Genomic DNA, 25,473 nt, shown 5'->3' on the forward strand with positions numbered 1-25,473 from the left:
GTCAAAAGACCAATTTGTGGAACAAATATCAGAAATGGGCTACCTGTGTAAACGCAGCCTGAGAGCTTTTTTTTGTTGGCTTTGTAATGTTTCCTCTTCTACGAAGGAGCAAGCCACAGTCTTGTGTAATCAGTGCACTTTTATATGGCTTCAAATATAGGAAGGCTATTGATGATGTATTTAATGCAGTGATTCTGCTTCTGGTATTCTGTAAAGCAGGTTTATGGAGACAGGCCAAAACAATTCAAAGGGAAAAGGCGAATGGACTTTCAAAGTTATATTGTATTATTGTCATCAATTATACTGAACAAAAGTATAAATGCAACCATTTCAAAGATTTTGGCGAGTTACAGTTTATATATAAGGAAAACAGTCAATTTAAATAAATGATTTAGGCCCTAATCTATGGATTTCACATGACTGGGCAGGGGAGTAGCAGACAGACGTCACCTAAACAATCATTTGCTAATAAAAGTCCTTGTCTGAGGAAGAAAAGTGTTAGCTACCATTGACTTTTAATTTATGATAAACCTGGCCATGAAAATGTTTGGGGCTAGATAAAGAATATATTATATTTCTAGGATTTGGACTCCCGTAAAAATCTAGATATTTATATTATTTTGGTCTGCTTATTTGCATGTATTTAATGTTGGGATTTTATTGTGAAAGGAACTTCGTGCCCGCTGCTGTGCATCTATTGGTGCTGAGTAGCCGATGCATACTTGTCAAATTAGCTTCGTTGAACGAGCTCGCTGTTCAGGGACGTCTCTGGCAGAAGACTGCTGTGATCGTGGCAGACGAGGACCGGAGCTTAGTAAGTGGCTGGATACCCTTTAAAACACATGTTTCCACATGTTGGAATTTGATACCACTTCTTCTAGAGTCGTGCATCTGGTTTGGATGGTTAACAGTGAACGGAGGGATAGTCCTACTGTCTGCCTGCCTAGTGGGCAACTAGATGACTGAATCTGAGGATGTGGCAGGCAGAACGCTAGGGCTGTAGTTGAAACAGGCACGCACAGCTGGGCTGAAACATATGTTTTGAATAATAGGCTATTAGCGGAGATATTACATTTCTTTAGGCGTTTGCACGGTGTTGGACGTTGGCTTGGTATCCAGATGTAACGGTCTACATGCAGTGGTTAGCTTCGGATCAAGCTGGTCTGCTTCGGTTGATCAATTTAACCGATCCAGCCAATGGTAGTATTGTTCGCCCGGATCCATTTGCACGGTCGGTTCATCTGACAAAATGGTGAGAATTATCGTAGGCTATATTTCACTGAGCCTCTCTCAAACCAGAGCTGGCCGGTTCTTGCACAGTGTTATGCAGCTGTGTGGCTATGCTTTTGGAACAACCATTGTAGCATAAGAAAAACGTTACAATGTAGTTAATATGGGTTAACATGTAGCCATGGAGGCCAGTGATTTGGTTAAAACGTGGGGCTGGAAGAGAGGTCTTTAGATCAGAAGCCACCTAACGTAGCAGGCGTTAAGAGAAACCGCCCCTTGTCAGAGTTCAGATTTTGTAGAGGCATAACAAATATGATCAAATCAACACTGCCTTTGTATTAGGCCTTCAGCCTATTGTTGCATAGGATTTGAACCACAGGAAGTCTGACTGGTTGACGTTTTGTCAGAGGAAGTTAGATTTATAACAACTGTTGTTGTTTGTAAGTGACCGACAAGTCATATTTGCAACAGACTGATGTGTGTGTGTGTGTGTGTGTGTGTGTGTGTGTGTAACGGGTTACAGACAGAGACATGCGTTTCAAAATGTCCCCGTTACATCTGCAGCAAGCTGGAACTGGATGGATACAACACCTGATACATTGTAACAACGGGTTAACAGAATCTAGTTCAGACTGGATTACATTGTAACAACGGGTTAACAGAATCTAGTTCAGACTGGGTTACATTGTAACAACGGGTTAATATAATCTAGTTCAGACTGGGTTACATTGTAACAACGGGTTAATATAATCTAGTTCAGACTGGGTTACATTGTAACAACGGGTTAATATAATCTAGTTCAGACTGGGTTACATTGTAACAACGGGTTAATATAATCTAGTTCAGACTGGGTTACATTGTAACAACGGGTTAATATAATCTAGTCCAGACTGGGTTACATTGTAACAACGGGTTAATAGAATCCAGTTCAGACTGGGTTACATTGTAACAACGGGTTAATATAATCTAGTCCAGACTGGGTTACATTGTAACAACGGGTTAATATAATCTAGTCCAGACTGGGTTACATTGTAACAACGGGTTAATATAATCTAGTTCAGACTGGGTTACATTGTAACAACGGGTTAATATAATTTAGTCCAGACTGGGTTACATTGTAACAACGGGTTAATATAATCTAGTCCAGACTGGGTTACATTGTAACAACGGGTTAATATAATCTAGTTCAGACTGGGTTACATTGTAACAACGGGTTAATATAATCTAGTTCAGACTGGGTTACATTGTAACAACGGGTTAATATAATCTAGTCCAGACTGGGTTACATTGTAACAACGGGTTAATATAATCTAGTCCAGACTGGGTTACATTGTAACAACGGGTTAATAGAATCTAGTCCAGACTGGGTTACATTGTAACAACGGGTTAATATAATCTAGTCCAGACTGGGTTACATTGTAACAACGGGTTAATATAATCTAGTCCAGACTGGGTTACATTGTAACAACGGGTTAATATAATCTAGTCCAGTCTGGGTTACATTGTAACAACGGGTTAATAGAATCTAGTTCAGACTGGGTTACATTGTAACAACGGGTTAATATAATCTAGTCTAGACTGGGTTACATTGTAACAACGGGTTAATATAATCTAGTTCAGACTGGGTTACATTGTAACAACGGGTTAATATAATCTAGTTCAGACTGGGTTACATTGTAACAACGGGTTAATATAATCTAGTCCAGACTGGGTTACATTGTAACAACGGGTTAATATAATCTAGTCCAGACTGGGTTACATTGTAACAACGGGTTAATAGAATCTAGTCCAGACTGGGTTACATTGTAACAACGGGTTAATATAATCTAGTTCAGACTGGGTTACATTGTAACAACGGGTTAATATAATCTAGTCCAGACTGGGTTACATTGTAACAACGGGTTAATATAATCTAGTTCAGACTGGGTTACATTGTAACAACGGGTTAATATAATCTAGTTCAGACTGGGTTACATTGTAACAACGGGTTAATATAATCTAGTTCAGACTGGGTTACATTGTAACAACGGGTTAATATAATCTAGTTCAGACTGGGTTACATTGTAACAACGGGTTAATATAATCTAGTTCAGACTGGGTTACATTGTAACAACGGGTTAATATAATCTAGTTCAGACTGGGTTACATTGTAACAACGGGTTAATATAATCTAGTTCAGACTGGGTTACATTGTAACAACGGGTTAATATAATCTAGTTCAGACTGGGTTACATTGTAACAACGGGTTAATATAATCTAGTTCAGACTGGGTTACATTGTAACAACGGGTTAATATAATCTAGTTCAGACTGGGTTACATTGTAACAACGGGTTAATATAATCTAGTTCAGACTGGGTTACATTGTAACAACGGGTTAATATAATCTAGTTCAGACTGGGTTACATTGTAACAACGGGTTAATATAATCTAGTTCAGACTGGGTTACATTGTAACAACGGGTTAATATAATCTAGTTCAGACTGGGTTACATTGTAACAACGGGTTAATATAATCTAGTCTAGACTGGGTTACATTGTAACAACGGGTTAATAGAATCTAGTCTAGACTGGGTTACATTGTAACAACGGGTTAATATAATCTAGTCTAGACTGGGTTACATTGTAACAACGGGTTAATATAATCTAGTTCAGACTGGGTTACATTGTAACAACGGGTTAATATAATCTAGTTCAGACTGGGTTACATTGTAACAACGGGTTAATATAATCTAGTTCAGACTGGGTTACATTGTAACAACGGGTTAATATAATCTAGTCCAGACTGGGTTACATTGTAACAACGGGTTAATATAATCTAGTCCAGACTGGGTTACATTGTAACAACGGGTTAATATAATCTAGTTCAGACTGGGTTACATTGTAACAACGGGTTAATATAATCTAGTTCAGACTGGGTTACATTGTAACAACGGGTTAATAGAATCTAGTCTAGACTGGGTTACATTGTAACAACGGGTTAATATAATCTAGTCTAGACTGGGTTACATTGTAACAACGGGTTAATATAATCTAGTCCAGACTGGGTTACATTGTAACAACGGGTTAATATAATCTAGTCCAGACTGGGTTACATTGTAACAACCGGTTAATATAATCTAGTCCAGACTGGGTTACATTGTAACAACCGGTTAATATAATCTAGTTCAGACTGGGTTACATTGTAACAACGGGTTAACAGAATCTAGTTCAGACTGGGTTACATTGTAACAACGGGTTAATAGAATCTAGTTCAGACTGGGTTACATTGTAACAACGGGTTAATAGAATCTAGTTCAGACTGGGTTACATTGTAACAACGGGTTAATATAATCTAGTTCAGACTGGGTTACATTGTAACAACGGGTTAATATAATCTAGTCCAGACTGGGTTACATTGTAACAACGGGTTAATATAATCTAGTTCAGACTGGGTTACATTGTAACAACGGGTTAATATAATCTAGTTCAGACTGGGTTACATTGTAACAACGGGTTAATAGAATCTAGTCTAGACTGGGTTACATTGTAACAACGGGTTAATAGAATCTAGTCTAGACTGGGTTACATTGTAACAACGGGTTAATATAATCTAGTCTAGACTGGGTTACATTGTAACAACGGGTTAATATAATCTAGTTCAGACTGGGTTACATTGTAACAACGGGTTAATATAATCTAGTTCAGACTGGGTTACATTGTAACAACGGGTTAATATAATCTAGTTCAGACTGGGTTACATTGTAACAACGGGTTAATATAATCTAGTCCAGACTGGGTTACATTGTAACAACGGGATAATATAATCTAGTCCAGACTGGGTTACATTGTAACAACGGGTTAATATAATCTAGTTCAGACTGGGTTACATTGTAACAACGGGTTAATATAATCTAGTCCAGACTGGGTTACATTGTAACAACGGGTTAATATAATCTAGTCCAGACTGGGTTACATTGTAACAACCGGTTAATATAATCTAGTTCAGACTGGGTTACATTGTAACAACGGGTTAACAGAATCTAGTTCAGACTGGGTTACATTGTAACAACGGGTTAATAGAATCTAGTTCAGACTGGGTTACATTGTAACAACGGGTTAATAGAATCTAGTTCAGACTGGGTTACATTGTAACAACGGGTTAATAGAATCTAGTTCAGACTGGGTTACATTGTAACAACGGGTTAATATAATCTAGTTCAGACTGGGTTACATTGTAACAACGGGTTAATATAATCTAGTTCAGACTGGGTTACATTGTAACAACGGGTTAATATAATCTAGTTCAGACTGGGTTACATTGTAACAACGGGTTAATATAATCTAGTTCAGACTGGGTTACATTGTAACAACGGGTTAATATAATCTAGTTCAGACTGGGTTACATTGTAACAACGGGTTAATATAATCTAGTTCAGACTGGGTTACATTGTAACAACGGGTTAATATAATCTAGTCCAGACTGGGTTACATTGTAACAACGGGTTAATATAATCTAGTTCAGACAACAACGGGTTAATATAATCTAGTTCAGACTGGGTTACATTGTATCTTGGGAATGTCGTGATTATTTCACCTCTCTGTGATTAAAAAAAACAAAAACATTATGTCCATTTGATAGGAAAGTGAAAAAATGCAGTAGCATGGCAAAGTGCAGAAGTTCTGTCACACTACATGTAGCCATACTGGCTGCTAGACAAGGTGCCTTGTCTAGGTTATGATAGATTATTTTAACACAGCATAATGTAGTTTCAATTAGACTAAACTGTTTTATTGACATGCCCGTATAAATATAGCCTATGTTGATTAGGCCTAATTAAATTAGAATGAAGATGAGCGATAGCCTATCTACGTGCCCATGACTAGGCTGTTAACACACAATTCATCCATTCTTTGACCCCATAGAGAGAGCGAGAGAAAGGGGTAGGAGGGTAGGGTGGTGGGTTTGGGGCTTTTGAAGAGACGCCTCGACCCTGGTCACTGGGGGGTGTGGTGGGGGGGGGTTATGAGGTCCAGTACAATTTTGCTCTTCAAAACCCGTTTCAGGTCAGCCAGGCCTGTTTCCATAGCAACATTCTACTGGATCAGTTGTCCTGTTAAATTAATCTCAAGAAGAATTTATCACAGTGTGTTCTGGGTTTTTCATTCCTCTCAAGGGGCAGCAATTGTGACATGATTTTGTGGTAACATAAGAGACGTTACCTAGAAAGGAGTGATTTCTGGCTGATGTGTAAGTGATATACAGTGAGTGATTTCTGGTTGATGTGTAAGTGATATACAGTGAGTGATTTCTGGCTGATGTGTAAGTGATCTACAGTGAGTGATTTCTGGCTGATGTGTAAGTGATATACAGTGAGTGATTTCTGGCTGATGTGTAAGTGATATACAGTGAGTGATTTCTGGCTGATGTGTAAGTGATATACAGTGAGTGATTTCTGGCTGATGTGTAAGTGATATACAGTGAGTGATTTCTGGCTGATGTGTAAGTGATATACAGTGAGTGATTTTCTGGCAGTGAGTGATGTGTAAGTGATATACAGTGAGTGATTTCTGGCTGATGTGTAAGTGATATACAGTGAGTGATTTCTGGCTGATGTGTAAGTGATATACAGTGAGTGATTTCTGGCTGATGTGTAAGTGATATACAGTGACTGATTTCTGGCTGATGTGTAAGTAGTATTCAGCATTCTGAAAGTATTCAGAGCCCTTTCCCTTTTTTTGCAAAAATGTCTAAAAAACTGTTTTTCCTCTAGTCTCAGAATGAAATAGAATAACTGGAATGCTGTTTCAGGGTTAGTTTGCTCCCAGGTAATACAATAGTCAAGCCCTTTTATTTAGCTTTTTGTGATTTGTGTTGCATTATTCCCCTTGTCTCTAAGTCTAGGACTGGGGACCCAGATGACATTGACTTAATGCTGTTTAGAACTGTTGCTGTGAGTGCCACACTTTGTGGGAACTAATCTTGTGGGAACTAATCTTGTGGGAACTAATCTTGTGGGAACTAATCTTGTGGCAACTAATCTTGTGGGAAGAAATTTAACACCGGGACACCTTATTACAGTTTTTCCAAAGCTTTTCTTCAGGAGGATGTTATGAATTTCACCTCATCTGACAGTAGCTAGGCTAATTTATGAATTTTAGTCAAGCGCTGGTAGATAAATAATCTGGGACAATAAAACTTGTCTGTGTTGTGAATGTTTTACAGGATGGACAAAATAAATTATCTTTGCTATTACAATGTTGTTGTGTTCTTTCAGATAACCATGACGACAGAAATCTCCACCTCCATAAACATCAAGGAGCCTCGATGGGACCAAGGGACGTTTATGGGCCGGGCCAAACACTTCTTCACCGTTACAGACCCCCGCAACGTCCTGCTCACCAACGAACAACTAGAGAATGCACACAAAGTCATCAGTGACTACCGGTAGTGTATTCTGAGCCTGGTTCTTCTTGGTTCTGTTTTTTTTCTGATTCTCCTTCGTTCACCTTGGTTCTGGTTCCTCCTGGTTCTCCTTAGTTCTCCTTGGTTCTGGTTCTTCCTGGTTCTCCCTAGTTAACATAGGTTCTGGTTCCTCTTTGTTCTCCTTAGTTGTCATTGGTTCCGGTTCCTCCTGGTTCACATTGGTTCCGGTTCCTCCTGGTTCACATTGGTTCTGGTTCCTCCTGGTTCACCTTAGTTGTCCTTGGTTCTGGTTCTCCCTAGTTCACATTGGTTCTGGTTCTCCCTAGTTCACATTGGTTCTGGTTCTTCTTGGTTCTCCTTAGTTGTCCTTGGTCCTGGTTCCTCCTGGTTCTCCCTAGTTGTCCTTGGTTCTGGTTCCTCCTGGTTCTCCCTAGTTGTACTTGGTTCTGGTTCTCCCTAGTTGTCCCTAGTTCTTGTTGGTTCTGGTTCCTCCTGGCTGTCCCTAGTTCTCGTTGGTTCTGGTTCATCCTGGTTGTGCCTAGTTCTCGTTGGTTCTGGTTCCTTTTGGTTTTCTCTAGTTCTCCTGGGTTCTGGTTTCTCCTGAGATCTGGTTCCTCCTGGTTTTGCTGTTTGGAAACAACCCTAACTGAGCTGAGAGCAACTGATAGAATTGACTTCCGGCATATTGGCATAGATCTAGGATCAGTTTACCCTTAATTAACTATTGATGAACCAGAAAGACAACACATGGTTGTATTCTATGATGCAACATTGAATACACAGAGCAATGTTGCTAGGTAAGAGATTGAAGGCTTCTACACTGTTACATTTGGGACAATGTTTATCAAATACAGGTTGTGTGCAACGAACAGGGTTTTGTTTAAACTTGTGTTGCTACTAAGTAAACAGGCTCAGCTAATCACTTGCTATTTGTCTTCTCTCCCAGGCAAGGTGTGATGTCCCCCGGGCTGACAGAGGACGAGCTATGGCGAGCCAAGTATATCTTTGACTCAGCCTTCCACCCAGACACCGGAGAGAAGATGATCCTGATTGGCCGCATGTCTGCTCAGGTCCCCATGAACATGACCATCACTGGCTGTATGATGACCTTCTACAAGTGAGCAGCAGTGTTCTATTAAAATGATAGTGTTACACGACTGTCCTATTAGAATGACAGTGTTATACGACTGTCCTATTAGAATGGCAGTGTTATACGACTGTCCTATTAGAATGACAGTGTTATACGACTGTCCTATTAGAATGGCAGTGTTATACGACTGTCCTATTAGAATGGCAGTGTTACACGACTGTCCTATTAGAATGACAGTGTTATACGACTGTTCTATTAGAATGACAGTGTTATACGACTGTCCTATTAGAATGGCAGTGTTACACGACTGTCCTATTAGAATGGCAGTGTTATACGACTGTCCTATTAGAATGGCAGTGTTATACGACTGTCCTATTAGAATGACAGTGTTATACGACTGTTCTATTAGAATGACAGTGTTACACGACTGTCCTATTAGAATGACAGTGTTACACGACTGTCCTATTAGAATGGCAATGTTATATGACTGTCCTATTAGAAGGGCAGTGTTTTACGACTGTCCTATTAGAATGACAGTGTTATACGACTGTCCTATTAGAATGGCAGTGTTATACGACTGTTCTATTAGAATGGCAGTGTTATACGACTGTCCTATTAAAATGATAGTGTTATACGACTGTCCTATTAGAATGGCAGTGTTATACGACTGTCCTATTAGAATGATAGTGTTATACGACTGTCCTATTAGAATAGCAGTGTTATACGACTGTCCTATTAGAATGGCAGTGTTATACGACTGTCCTATTAGAATGATAGTGTTATACGACTGTCCTATTAGAATAGCAGTGTTATACGACTGTCCTATTAGAATGACAGTGTTATACGACTGTCCTATTAAAATGATAGTGTTATACGACTGTCCTATTAGAATGGCAGTGTTATACGACTGTCCTATTAGAATGATAGTGTTATACGACTGTCCTATTAGAATGGCAGTGTTATACGACTGTCCTATTAGAATGACAGTGTTATACGACTGTCCTATTAGAATGACAGTGTTATACGACTGTCCTATTAGAATGGCAGTGTTATACGACTGTCCTATTAGAATTACAGTGTTATACGACTGTCCTATTAGAATTACAGTGTTATACGACTGTCCTATTAGAATGACAGTGTTATACAACTGTCCTATTAGAATGACAGTGTTATACGACTGTCCTATTAGAATGGCAGTGTTATATGACTGTCCTATTAGAATTACAGTGTTATACGACTGTCCTATTAGAATGACAGTGTTATACGACTGTCCTATTAGAATGGCAGTGTTATACGACTGTCCTATTAGAATGGCAGTGTTATATGACTGTCCTATTAGAATTACAGTGTTATACGACTGTCCTATTAGAATGACAGTGTTATATGACTGTCCTATTAGAATGGCAGTGTTATAACAAGACATTTCAATTACAATATACAGTGTTGTAACAATGTGCAAATAGTTCAAGTATAAAAGGGAAAATAAATAAGCATAAATATAGGTTGTATTTACAATGGTGTTTGTTCTTCACTGGTTGCCCTTTTCTTGTGGCAACAGGTCACAAATCTTGCTGCTGTGATGGCACACTGATATTTCACCCAATAGATATGGGAGTTTATCAAATTTGGATTTGTTTTTGAATTCTTTGTGGATCTGTGTAATCTGAGGGAAATATGTGTCTCTAATATGGTCATACATTTGGCAGGAGGTTAGGAAGTACAGCTCAGTTTCCACCTCATTTGTGGGAAGTGTGCACATAGCCTGTCTTCTCTTGAGAGCCAGGTCTTCCTAAGGCGGTCTTTCTCAATAGCAAGGCTATGCTCACTGAGTCTGTACATAGTCTTTCCTTAATTTTTGGTCAGTCACAGTGGTCAGGTATTCTGGCACTGTGTACTCTCTGTTTAGGGCCAAGTAGCATTCTAGTCAAATAGCATTCTGTTTTCTTGATAATTCTTTCCAATGTGTCAAGTAATTATAATTTAGTTTTGTCATGATTTGGTTGGGTCTAATTGTGTTCCTGTCCTGGGGTTCTGTTGGTTGTGTTTGTGAACAGAGACCCAGGACCATCTTGCTTAGGGGACTCTTCTCCAGGTTCATCTCTCTGAAGGTGATGGAAGGTTTGGGAATCGCTTCCTTTTAGATGGTTGTAGAATTTAACAGCTCTTTTCTGGATTTTGATAACTAGCGGGTATCGGCCTAATTCTGCTCTGCATTGTTTGGTGTTTTACGTTCTACACAGAGGTTATTTCTTGCAGAATTCTGCATGCAGAGTCTCAATTTGGTGTTTGTCCCATTTTGTGAATTCTTGGTTGGTGAGCGGTCCCCAGACCTCACAACCATAAAGGGCAATGGGCTCTAACTGATTCAAGTATTTTTAGCCAGATCCTGATTGGTATGTCAAATTTTATGTTCCTTTTGATGGCATAGAAGGCTTCTTGCCTTGTCTGAGATTGTTCACAGCTTTGTGGAAGTTACCTGTTGCTTTTATAATGTTGTATGTTTTTTCCCCCAACATCACTTTCCATCAATTTGTATAGCACACCCTCATGCCAAATTGAGTCAGCAAAGCATGAGAAGACTTTGCCTTTGTTTTGGTTTGTTTGTTTGTCAACTAAAGGTATGCAGGGTGAATACGTGGTCTGTCGTACGGTAATTTGGTAAAATGCCAATTTGACAATTTGACGCAGTACATTGTTTTCACTGAGGAAATGTACAAGTCTGGGGAAGATGCCAGAGCTAAGGATGATGCTAAAGAGTATAAGTATAGCCAATTGGAATTTGTGGTCTGTATATTTTATAATTTCATTGAGGATACCATCAACACCACAGGCCTTTTTGGGTTGGAGGGTTTGTATTTTGTCCTGTAGTTCATTCAATGTAATTGGAGAATCCAGTGGGTTCTGGTAGTCTTTTATAGCCAATTATAAGATTTGTAATTCATCATGTGTATGTTGTTGCTGTTTGATCTTTGTTATAGAGCCAAAAAGATTGGAGAAGTGGTTTATCCATACATCTCCATTTGAATAGATAACTCTTTGTGTTTGTTTAGAGTTTTCCTATTTTCCCAGAAGTGGTTTGATTCTTCTATGGATTCTTCAGTTACATTGAGCTCATTTCTGACGTGCTGTTCCTTCTTTTCCGTGGTGTATTTCTGTATTGTTTTAGTGATTCAACATAGTGAAGGCGTTGACTCAGCTTTTCTGGGTCTCTGTTTTTGATTGGATAGATTTCTCAATTTCTTTCTTAGGTTTTTGCATTCTTCATCAAACCATTTGTTATTATTGTTCATTTTCTTAGGTTGTCTGCTTGATATTTTTAGATTTGATAGGGAAGTGATTTTGCTGTGATCTGATAGGGGTGTCAGTGGACTGACTGTGAACTCTGTAAGAGACTCTGGGTTGAGGTTAGCGATGAAGTAATCTACAGTATTTTTTATAAAAAAATTGTTTTTTAATCTTTATTTAACAAGTCAGTTAAGACCAAATTCTTATTTACAATGACGGCCTACACCAGCCAAAGCCGGACGACTCTGGGCCAATTGTGCGCCGCCCAATGGGACTCCCAATCAAGGCCGGTTGTGATACAGCCTGGAATCAAACCAGGGTGTCTGTAGTGATGCCTCAAGCACTGAGATGCAGTGCCTTAGACCACTGCACCACTCGGGAGCCCAGTACTACTGCCAAGGAATGAGCTGTAGGTGTAGGTACCATAGAGTCTCCTCGAAGCCTACCATTGTCGAACAAACTCCCTCACGATGCCAGGACAGCGGAGTCAATCACCACCTTCCGGAGACACCTGAAACCCCACCTCTTTAAGGAATACCTAGGATAGGATAAAGTAATCCCTCTCACCCCCCCTCCCCCTGAAAAGATTTAGATGCACTACTGTTCCACTGGAGGTCATAAGGTGAATGCACCAATTTGTAAGTCGCTCTGGATAAGAGCGTCTGCTAAATGACTTAAATGTAAATGTAAATGTACCATTGACTATGTACAGACCCAGTGTGCGACAGGGCTGCAGGAGTGGTGACCCATTTTTGTTGGTTGTTTTGTCATAGTTGTGTCTAGGGTGGCATATTTTATAATTACTGTCACCTTTACGTAGGTGTTTGTCCTCCTGTGTGCTGAAGGTGTCAGGTTATTGTCCAGTTCTGGCATGTAGGTCACCACAGACTAGTACATGTCCCTGGGCCTGCAAATTATTGATCTCCCCCTCTAGGATGGAGAAGCTGTCTTCATTAAAGTATGGGATTCTAGTGGGGGGATATAGGTAGCACACATGAGGACATTTTTATCTGAGATCATTTCCTTATTAATTTCTAGCCAGATGTATAATGTTCTTGTTTTGACTAATATACTAGAGTGGGTTAGGTCTGCTCTATGCCAAATTAGCATACCACCTGAGTCTCTACCCTGTTTCACACCTGGTAGTTTGGTGGATGGGACTACCAGCTCTCTGTAACCTAGAGGGCAACCAGTGGGTTCATCTCCTCTATACCATGTAGGATGACAATGTCTGTATCCCCCCCCCCCTGAGGACAACTCCAGCTATAGTCTAATTGAAGTCTCTCTCTCTCTCCCCAGGACAACTCCAGCTGTAGTCTAATTGAAGTCTCTCTCTCTCTCTCTCTCTCCTCAGGACAACTCCAGCTGTAGTCTTATGGCAGTGGATCAATCAGTCCTTCAATGCAATAGTCAACTACACCAATAGGAGTGGAGATGCTCCTCTCTCAGTCAAGTAAGTTGGTTTTATAGTTTCTATATCAGGGATATTCAACTACTATATTCTTACAGGGGCCAGATGTGTAAAGTTTGATTGCAGGGGGGCCAGACATTTTCCACGTGTAATTATTCTTCTGTGTGTAAATATATATATATATATATAAAAAGCCAAACACACACCAATAAATTACTTGTCTTAAAATGAAATGTCATAGAAACCACACTATAGACATCCACCATAGTGCTAGAAACCACACCATAGACATCCACCATAGTGATAGAAACCCCATAGTGATAGAAAACCCCATAGTGCTAGAAACCACACAATAGACATCCACCATAGTGATAGAAACCCCCATAGTGATAGAAACCCCCATAGTGATAGAAACTCCCATAGTGATAGAAACCCCCATAGTGCTAGAAACCACACCATAGACATCCACCATAGTGATAGAAACCCCCATAGTGCTAGAAACCCCCATAGTGCTAGAAACCACCATAGTGGTAGAAACCACACTATAGACAACCACCGTAGTGCTAGAAACCACACTATAGACAACCACACTATAGACAACCACACTATAGACAACCACACTATAGACAACCACCGTAGTGATAGAAACCACACTATAGACAACCACCGTAGTGATAGAAACCCCCATAGTGATAGAAACCACACTATAGACAACCACCATAGTGATAGAAACCACACTATAGACAACCACACTATAGACAACCACCGTAGTGATAGAAACCACACTATAGACAACCACCGTAGTGATAGAAACCACACTATAGACAACCACACTATAGACAACCACCATAGTGATAGAAACCACACTATAGACAACCACAGTATAGACAACCACACTATAGACAACCACACTATAGACAACCACCATAGTGATAGAAACCACACTATAGACAACCCCCATAGTGATAGAAACCACACTATAGACAACCACACTATAGATAACCACCATAGTGATAGAAACCACACTATAGACAACCACACTATAGACAACCACCGTAGTGATAGAAATCACACTATAGACAACCACACTATAGACAACCACACTATAGACAACCACCGTAGTGATAGAAACCACACTATAGACAACCACCATAGTGATAGAAACCACACTATAGACAACCACACTATAGACAACCACCATAGTGATAGAAACCACACTATAGACAACCACCATAGTGATAGAAATCACACTATAGACAACCACATTATAGACATCCACCGTAGTGCTAGAAACCACACAATAGACAACCACACTATAGACAACCACCGTAGTGATAGAAACCACACTATAGACAACCACACTATAGACAACCACACTATAGACAACCACACTATAGACATCCACCATAGTGATAGAAACCACACTATAGACAACCACCGTAGTGATAGAAACCACACTATAGACAACCACACTATAGACAACCACCGTAGTCATATAAACCACACTATAGACATCCACCATAGTGATAGAAACCCCACTATAGACAACCACCATAGTGATAGAAACCACACTATAGACAACCACACTATAGACAACCACCGTAGTGATAGAAACCACACTATAGACAACCATCGTAGTGATAGAAACCACACTATAGACAACCACACTATAGACAACCACCATAGTGATAGAAACCACACTATAGACAACCACCATAGTGATAGAAACCACACTATAGACAACCACACTATAGACAACCACCGTAGTGATAGAAACCACACTATAGACAACCACCGTAGTGATAGAAACCACACTATAGACAACCACACTATAGACAACCACCATAGTGATAGAAACCACACTATAGACAACCACACTATAGACAACCACCGTAGTGATAGAAACCACACTATAGACAACCACCATAGTGATAGAAACCACACTACAGACAACCACACTATAGACAACCACACTATAGACAACCACCGTAGTGATAGAAACCATCGTAGTGATAGAAACCACACTATAGACAACCACACTATAGACAACCACCATAGTGATAGAAACCACACTATAGACAACCACACTATAGACAACCACCATAGTGATAGAAACCACACTATAGACATTCACCATAGTGATAGAAATCACACTATAGACAACCACACTATAGACAACCACCACAGTGATAGAAACCACACTATAGACAACCACACTATAGACAACCACCGTAGTGATAGAAACCACACTATAGACAACCACCATAGTGATATAAACCACACTATAGACAACCACACTATAGACAACCACCGTAGTGATAGAAACCACACTATAGACAACCCCCATAGTGATAGAAACCACACTATAGACAACCACACTATAGACAACCACACTATAGACAACCACCGTAGTGATAGAAACCACACTATAGACAACCACCATAGTGATATACACCACACTATAGACAACCCCCATAGTGATAGAAACCACACTATAGACAACCACACTATAGACAACCACACTATAGACAACCACCGTAGTGATAGAAACCACACTATAGACAACCACACTATAGACAACCACCATAGTGATAGAAACCACACTATAGACAACCACACTATAGACAACCACACTATAGACAACCACCGTAGTGATAGAAACCACACTATAGACAACCACACTATAGACAACCACCATAGTGATAGAAACCACACTATAGACAACCACACTAGTGATAGAAACCACACTATAGACAACCACACTATAGACAACCACACTATAGACAACCACCGTAGTGATAGAAACCACACTATAGACAACCACACTATAGACAACCACCATAGTGATAGAAACCACACTATAGACAACCACACTATAGACAACCATCGTAGTGATAGAAACCACACTATAGACAACCACACTATAGACAACCACCATAGTGATAGAAACCACACTATAGACAACCACACTATAGACAACCACCGTAGTGATAGAAACCACACTATAGACAACCACCATAGTGATAGAAACCACACTATAGACAACCACACTATAGACAACCACCATAGTGATAGAAACCACACTATAGACAACCACACTATAGACAACCACACTATAGACAACCACACTATAGACAACCACACCATAGACAACCACACTATAGACAACCACTCTATAGACAACCACACTATAGACAACCACACTATAGACAACCACCGTAGTGATAGAAACCACACTATAGACAACCACACTATAGACAACCACCATAGTGATAGAAACCACACTATAGACAACCACACTATAGACAACCATCGTAGTGATAGAAACCACACTATAGACAACCACACTATAGACAACCACCATAGTGATAGAAACCACACTATAGACAACCACACTATAGACAACCACCGTAGTGATAGAAACCACACTATAGACAACCACACTATAGACAACCACACTATAGACAACCACACTATAGACAACCACACTATAGACAACCACCGTAGTGATAGAAACCACACTATAGACAACCACACTATAGACAACCACATTATAGACATCCACCGTAGTGCTAGAAACCACACAATAGACAACCACACTATAGACAACCACCGTAGTGATAGAAACCACACTATAGACAACCACACTATAGACAACCACACTATAGACAACCACACTATAGACATCCACCATAGTGATAGAAACCACACTATAGACAACCACCGTAGTGATAGAAACCACACTATAGACAACCACACTATAGACAACCACCGTAGTCATATAAACCACACTATAGACATCCACCATAGTGATAGAAACCCCACTATAGACAACCACCATAGTGATAGAAACCACACTATAGACAACCACACTATAGACAACCACCGTAGTGATAGAAACCACACTATAGACAACCACCGTAGTGATAGAAACCACACTATAGACAACCACACTATAGACAACCACCATAGTGATAGAAACCACACTATAGACAACCACCATAGTGATAGAAACCACACTATAGACCGTAGTGATAGAAACCACACTATAGACAACCACCGTAGTGATAGAAACCACACTATAGACAACCACCATAGTGATAGAAACCACACTATAGACAACCACCGTAGTGATAGAAACCACACTATAGACAACCACCATAGTGATAGAAACCACACTATAGACAACCACACTATAGACAACCACACTATAGACAACCACCGTAGTGATAGAAACCACCGTAGTGATAGAAACCACACTATAGACAACCACACTATAGACAACCACCAGTGATAGTGATAGAAACCACACTATAGACAACCACACTATAGACAACCACCATAGTGATAGAAACCACACTATAGACATTCACCATAGTGATAGACTATAACCACACTATAGACAACCACCACAGTGATAGAAACCACACTATAGACAACCACACTATAGACAACCACCATAGTGATAGAAACCACACTATAGACAACCACCATAGTGATATAAACCACACTATAGACAACCACACTATAGACAACCACACTATAGACAACCACCGTAGTGATAGAAACCACACTATAGACAACCCCCATAGTGATAGAAACCACACTATAGACAACCACACTATAGACAACCACACTATAGACAACCACCGTAGTGATAGAAACCACACTATAGACAACCACACATAGTGATAGACAACCACACTATAGACAACCACACTATGATAGAAACCACGTAGTGATAGAAACTATAGACAACCACACTATAGACAACCACCATAGTGATAGAAACCACACTATAGACAACCACACTATAGACAACCACCATAGTGATAGAAACCACACTATAGACAACCACACTAGTGATAGAAACCACACTATAGACAACCACCTATAGACAACCACCATAGTGATAGAAACCACACTATAGAAACCACACTATAGACAACCACCATAGTGATAGAAACCACATATAGACAACCACACTATAGACAACCACCATAGTGATAGAAACCACACTATAGACAACCACACTATAGTAGTGATAGAAACCACACTATAGACAACCACACTATAGACAACCACCATAGTGATAGAAACCACACTATAGACAACCACACTATAGACAACCACCGTAGTGATAGAAACCACACTATAGACAACCACCATAGTGATAGAAACCACACTATAGACAACCACACTATAGACAACCACCATAGTGATAGAAACCACACTATAGACAACCACACTATAGACAACCACACTATAGACAACCACACTATAGACAACCACACCATAGACAACCACACTATAGACAACCACTCTATAGACAACCACACTATAGACAACCACACTATAGACAACCACCGTAGTGATAGAAACCACACTATAGACAACCACACTATAGACAACCACCATAGTGATAGAAACCACACTATAGACAACCACACTATAGACAACCATAGTAGTGATAGAAACCACACTATAGACAACCACACTATAGACAACCACCATAGTGATAGAAACCACACTATAGACAACCACACTATAGACAACCACCGTAGTGATAGAAACCACACTATAGACAACCACCATAGTGATAGAAACCACACTATAGACAACCACACTATAGACAACCACCATAGTGATAGAAACCACACTATAGACAACCACACTATAGACAACCACACTATAGACAACCACACTATAGACAACCACACTATAGACAACCACACTATAGACAACCACCATAGTGATAGAAACCACACTATAGACAACCACCATAGTGATAGAAACCACACTATAGACATTCACCATAGTGATAGAAATCACACTATAGACAACCACACTATAGACAACCACCGTAGTGATAGAAACCACATTACAGACAACCACCATAGTGATAGAAACCACACTATAGACAACCACCGTAGTGATTGAAACCCCCATAGTGATAGAAACCCCCATAGTGATAGAAACCACACTATAGACAACCACCGTAGTGATTGAAACCCCCATAGTGATAGAAACCCCCATAGTGATAGAAACCACACTATAGACAACCACCATAGTGATAGAAACCACACTATAGACAACCACACTATAGACAACCACACTATAGACAACCACCGTAGTGATAGAAACCACACTATAGACAACCACACTATAGACAACCACCATAGTGATAGAAACCACACTATAGACATCCACCGTAGTGATAGAAATCACACTATAGACATCCACCATAGTGATAGAAACCCCACTATAGACAACCACCATAGTGATAGAAACCACACTATAGACAACCACACTATAGACAACCACCGTAGTGATAGATACCACACTATAGACAACCACCATAGTGATAGAAACCACACTATAGACAACCACACTATAGACAACCACCATAGTGATAGAAACCACACTATAGACATCCACCATAGTGATAGAAACCACACTATAGACAACCACACTATAGACAACCACACTATAGACAACCACCATAGTGATAGAAACCACACTATAGACAACCACCGTAGTGATAGAAACCACACTATAGACAACCACACTATAGACAACCATCGTAGTGATAGAAACCACACTATAGACAACCACACTATAGACAACCACCATAGTGATAGAAACCACACTATAGACAACCACACTATAGACAACCACACTATAGACAACCACACTATAGACAACCACACCATAGACAACCACACTATAGACAACCACACTATAGACAACCACCGTAGTGATAGAAACCACACTATAGACAACCACCATAGTGATAGAAACCACACTATAGACAACCACCATAGTTCTTGTCATTTTGACCCGGAATGTCGGATTCTGACGGGGATTTATTTTCAGATATTTTGTTAATGATCAGAATTGATCGAAGGGCCAGTCTAAATAAAGTCTAAATGAATAAACGGCCGAATCTGGCCGCCAGTTGAACATCCCTGTTCTATATAATATTTTTAGCTGATGTTGCTCTGGTAGTTTTTTTGTCTTGTGTGTGTTTCTGATACCTATTAACCCTGTAATATTTAGTGGTTTGGATAATATGACTATGTGAATTTCTGAATGCGTCTCTCGTTTGCAGTCAGCTTGGCACAGCCTATGTATCTGCTACCACAGGGGCAGTAGCCACGGCTCTAGGACTAAATGCACTAACAAAGGTATTAACCCACTGAAACCCTGTTCTCATTCATTCATTTACCATCAACCACATCGCATGGGAGTGTTATCATTCATTTACCATCAACCACATCGCATGGGAGTGTTATCAAACGTAGCTACTCACAAGTCATATCATGAGTAGTTATCATGTCCAAAATAGTGAATAGAAGTGACTAGTAACCACGAATAGAAGTAGTCTACATATTTTGCCTGCTGCCTGCTTTGCTGGTTAGTCAATGTGTTGAAAGAGAGAGTTAATGTTGTGTATTTCATACGGTATTCTCATTGTGGAAACAAATGTCACTCATCATAACCATCATGACATACACAAAGAGCTTTTAAAGCTTTGGAAAAATATTAGAATGTATAGATCAATTCAACTCCTGTCTGTCTATTTAACTCCAACCTTTTGTTGTTGTCCAGCACATATCTCCCCTCGTAGGAAGGTTAGTTCCCTTCGCCGCTGTTGCTGCTGCGAACTGCATCAACATCCCTCTCATGAGGCAACGGTAAGACCAACTAGCCTGTACCACCTTCTGTTTGAAAAGATGTCTTTGGAAATATGCATTCACCATTTTAAGTGTTTTTCTTCTCAATGCTCTACTAATATGTAGTGTTAAATGTTTGAAATGTTGATTAGATTACTACAATGCTCAATTCTCTCCTTTTTATTTTGTATATTTTTTTATAGCATATATCACTCACCGCTTATTTACATTTTTCTCTCCACAACTTGGACAAGGTCCTTCAACAGAAAGGGTCTTTATCACCAATGCCAGTTTCTATAAGGTCCTTCAACATAAAGGGTCTTTATCACCAATGCCAGTTTCTATAAGGTCCTTCAACATATAGGGTCTTTATCACCAATGCCAGTTTCTATAAGGTCCTTCAACATAAAGGGTCTTTATCAACAATGCCAGTTTCTATAAGGTCCTTCAACATAAAGGGTCTTTATCATCAATGTCAGTTTCTATAAGGTCCTTCAACAGAAAGGGTCTTTATCACCAATGCCAGGTTCTATAAGGTCTTTCAACAGAAAGGGTCTTTATCATCAATGCCAGTTTCTATGTCTTTCAACAGAAAGGGTATTTATCACCAATGCCAGTTTCTATAAGGTCCTTCAACATAAAGGGTCTTTATCACCAATGCCAGTTTCTATAAGGTCTTTCAACAGAAAGGGTCTTTATCACCAATGCCAGTTTCTATAAGGTCCTTCAACAGAAAGGGTCTTTATCACCAATGCCAGGTTCTATAAGGTCTTTCAAAAGAAAGATAATAGTTTAATAGATGTTTACTTTTCTTCTTCTACTTTTTGTCCAGGGAACTGAAACACGGCATTCCGATAACCGACGAGAACGATAACCGGTTAGGAGAGTCAACGACCGCCGCTAAGCAGGCTATCTCCCAGGTGGTGGTGTCTAGAATCCTCATGGCCTCTCCTGGAATGGGTACGTCTTACACAATAGGCTTTAGAACCAATCTGGCAACCCATGCAATCTGTGACTCCAACCTGGCAACTCCATATGATACACTGTAAATGATAAAAGCTTGAAATCCACCATGTTGTCAGGTGAAAGATCATGTTTGTATAGGTTGATTATGATGTATGAATAAACATTTATAAAGGATTAACATTTTATTTTACTATTTTGTTTTTCAGCTATCCCTCCATTTTTAATGAACACCTTGGAAAAGAAAGCCTTCCTGAAGGTATTATTCACATCATTTAGCATTTTGTTTATTCATGTATGATCACATATTTACCTACTCTCTCGTATCCGTGACGGCAGTCAGCCTTACTTTCTCGTATCCGTGTGGCAGTCAGCCTTACTTTCTCGTATCTGTGACGGCAGTCAGCCTTACTTTCTCGTATCCGTGACGGCAGTCAGCCTTACTCTCTCGTATCCGTGACGGCAGTCAGCCTTACTCTCTCGTATCCGTGACGGCAGTCAGCCTTACTTTCTCTTATCCGTGACGGCAGTCAGCCTTACTTTCTCTTATCCGTGGCAGTCAACCTTACTTTCGTATCCGTGACGGCAGTCAGCCTTACTTTCGTATTCGTGACGGCAGTCAGCCTTACTTTCGTATCCGTGACGGCAGTCAGCCTTACTCTCTCGTATCCGTGACGGCAGTCAGCCTTACTTTCTCGTATCCGTGACGGCAGTCAGCCTTACTTTCTCTTATCCGTGACGGCAGTCAGCCTTACTTTCTCGTATCCGTGACGGCAGTCAGCCTTACTTTCTCGTATCCGTGACGGCAGTCAGCCTTACTCTCTCGTATCCGTGACGGCAGTCAGCCTTACTCTCTCGTATCCGTGACGGCAGTCAGCCTTACTTTCTCTTATCCGTGACGGCAGTCAGCCTTACTTTTCGTATCCGTGGACGGCAGTCAGCCTTACTTTCTCGTATCCGTGACGGCAGTCAGCCTTACTTTCTCGTATCCGTGACGGCAGTCAGCCTTACTCTCTCGTATCCGTGACGGCAGTCAGCCTTACTTTCTCTTATCCGTGACGGCAGTCAGCCTTACTTTCTCGTATCCGTGACGGCAGTCAGCCTTACTTTCTCGTATCCGTGACGGCAGTCAGCCTTACTCTCTCGTATCCGTGACGGCAGTCAGCCTTACTTTCTCGTATCTGTGACGGCAGTCAGCCTTACTCTCTCGTATCCGTGACGGCAGTCAGCCTTACTTTCTGGTATCCGTGAAGGCAGTCAGCCTTTTGATAAGTGGCTATACTAGAGACAGTGTATATATAATGGCCTGTCGCTATGTCGTGTGAGCCTAACCCTAACCCTAGCCCTAACCCTAGCCCAAACCCTAACCCTAACCCTAGCCCAAACCCTAACCCTAGCCCTAACCCTAGCCCTAACCCTAGCCCAAACCCTAACCCTAACCCTAGCCCTAACCCTAGCCCTAACCCTAGCCCTAGCCCAAACCCTAGCCCTAACCCCCTAACCCTAGCCCTAACCCTAACCCTAGCCCTAGCCCTCCGTAGCAGTCTTCTAGACACGGTCAGCAGGCTAAGTCCAAATGCTCTATTTCCTCATCCTGATTCAAACTAACTGGATAGGTAGAAACAAAATGGTGCCTACTAAACTATAGCCCTCAGGCATATTGTCTATTGCACTCCAGCCCTTTCAGTGATCAGTCAGTGTGAGGAAATAGGACAGAACAGAGGAAGCCATTTCAGAGGAGTGGAATGTATCCCTTTGTTTTCTGGTCTTTTCAGAAGTTCCCGTGGATGAGTGCACCTATTCAAGTGGTCTTGGTGGGATTCTGGTAAGTGGCCAGCAATGGACTGTTGATAAACCACCATTTTGACTTGATGATAAACCACCATTTGGACTGCTGATAAACCACCATTTGGACTGTTGATAAACCACCATTTGGACTGCTGATAAACCACCATTTGGACTGTTGATAAACCACCATTTGGACTGTTGATATACCACCATTTGGACTGTTGATAAACCACCATTTGGACTGTTGATAAACCACCATTTGGACTGTTGATAAACCACCATTTGGACTGTTGATAAACCACCATTTGGACTGCTGATAAACCACCATTTGGACTGTTGATAAACCACCATTTTGACTTGATGATAAACCACCATTATGACTTGATGATAAACCACCATTTTAACTTGATGATAAACCACCATTTTGACTAGATGATAAACCACCATTTTGACTTGATGATAAACCACCATTTTAACTTGATGATAAACCACCATTTTGACTTGATGATAAACCACCATTTTGACTTGATGATAAACCGCAATTTGGACTTTTGATAAACTGCCATTTGAACTGCTGATAAACCACCATTTGGACTGTTGATGAACAAACGCTGTGAAGAACCCGTAACATATACTGTAAACACTGTGAAGAACCAGTAACATATACTGTAAACACTGTGAAGAACCAGTAACATATACTGTAAACACTGTGAAGAACCAGTAACATATACTGTAAACGCTGTGAATGCGTTGCTGACCCTTATGTGTTGCTGACCCTTATGTGTTGCTGACCCTTATGTGTTGCTGACCCTTATGCGTTGCTGACTCTTATGTGTTGCTGACCCTTATGTGTTGCTGACCCTGTTGCTGACCCTTATGTGTTGATGACCCTGTTGCTCACCCTTATGTGTTGATGACCCTTATGTGTTGCTGACCCTTATGCGTTGCTGACCCTTATGTGTTGCTGACCCTTATGTGTTGCTTATGTGTTGCTGACCCTTATGCGTGCTGACCCTTATGCGTTGCTGACCCTTATGTGTTGCTGACCCTTATGCGTTGCTAACCCTTATGTGTTGATGACCCTGTTGCTGACCCTTATGTGTTGATGACCCTTATGTGTTGCTGACCCTTATGTGTTGCTGACCCTTATGTGTTGCTGACCCTTATGTGTTGCTGACCCTGTTGCTGACCCTTATGTGTTGATGACCCTGTTGCTGACCCTTATGTGTTGATGACCCTTATGTGTTGCTGACCCTTATGCGTTGCTGACCCTTATGTGTTGCTGACCCTTATGCGTTGCTAACCCTTATGTGTTGCTGACCCTGTTGTTGACCCTTATGTGTTGATGACCCTTATGTGTTGCTGACCCTTATGTGTTGCTGACCCTGTTGCTGACCCTTATGTGTTGATGACCCTTATGTGTTGCTGACCCTTATGTGTTGCTGACCCTTATGTGCCTCTGACCCTGTTGCTGACCCTTATGTGTTGATGACCCTTATGTGTTGCTGACCCTTATGTGTTGATGACTCGTATGTGTTGATGACCCTTATGTGTTGCTGACCCTTATGTGTTGCTGACCCTTATGCGTGCTGACCCTTATGCGTTGCTGACCCTTATGTGTTGCTGA

General features: G+C 40.6%; 1 protein-coding gene across 4 annotated transcripts in view; it reads left to right on the forward strand.

Annotated features, from left to right (window-relative positions):
* Window positions 1–559: 559 nt before the first annotated feature.
* LOC115129217 (sideroflexin-1-like) overlaps window positions 560–25,473 on the forward strand; it is a 29,891-nt gene continuing 4,977 nt past the window's right edge. Inside the window, exons 1-9 of one of the 4 annotated variants that reach the window (XM_065018355.1) lie at window positions 560–814; window positions 7,485–7,654; window positions 8,580–8,750; window positions 13,363–13,461; window positions 20,531–20,606; window positions 21,031–21,116; window positions 21,928–22,055; window positions 22,268–22,317; window positions 23,834–23,883. In XM_065018355.1, coding sequence (XP_064874427.1) covers window positions 638–814; window positions 7,485–7,654; window positions 8,580–8,750; window positions 13,363–13,461; window positions 20,531–20,606; window positions 21,031–21,116; window positions 21,928–22,055; window positions 22,268–22,317; window positions 23,834–23,883 — 1,007 coding nt within the window. In that variant the 5' untranslated portion in view covers window positions 560–637. Of the gene's footprint in view, window positions 815–931; window positions 1,253–6,790; window positions 7,161–7,484; window positions 7,655–8,579; window positions 8,751–13,362; window positions 13,462–20,530; window positions 20,607–21,030; window positions 21,117–21,927; window positions 22,056–22,267; window positions 22,318–23,833; window positions 23,884–25,473 lie in introns of those variants that run through there. The other 3 variants (XM_065018354.1, XM_065018357.1, XM_065018356.1) reach the window with 3 other exon arrangements.

The sequence above is a fragment of the Oncorhynchus nerka genome, linkage group LG5 (genome assembly GCF_034236695.1).
Source record: "Oncorhynchus nerka isolate Pitt River linkage group LG5, Oner_Uvic_2.0, whole genome shotgun sequence".
Classification (NCBI taxonomy): Eukaryota; Metazoa; Chordata; class Actinopteri; order Salmoniformes; family Salmonidae; genus Oncorhynchus; species Oncorhynchus nerka.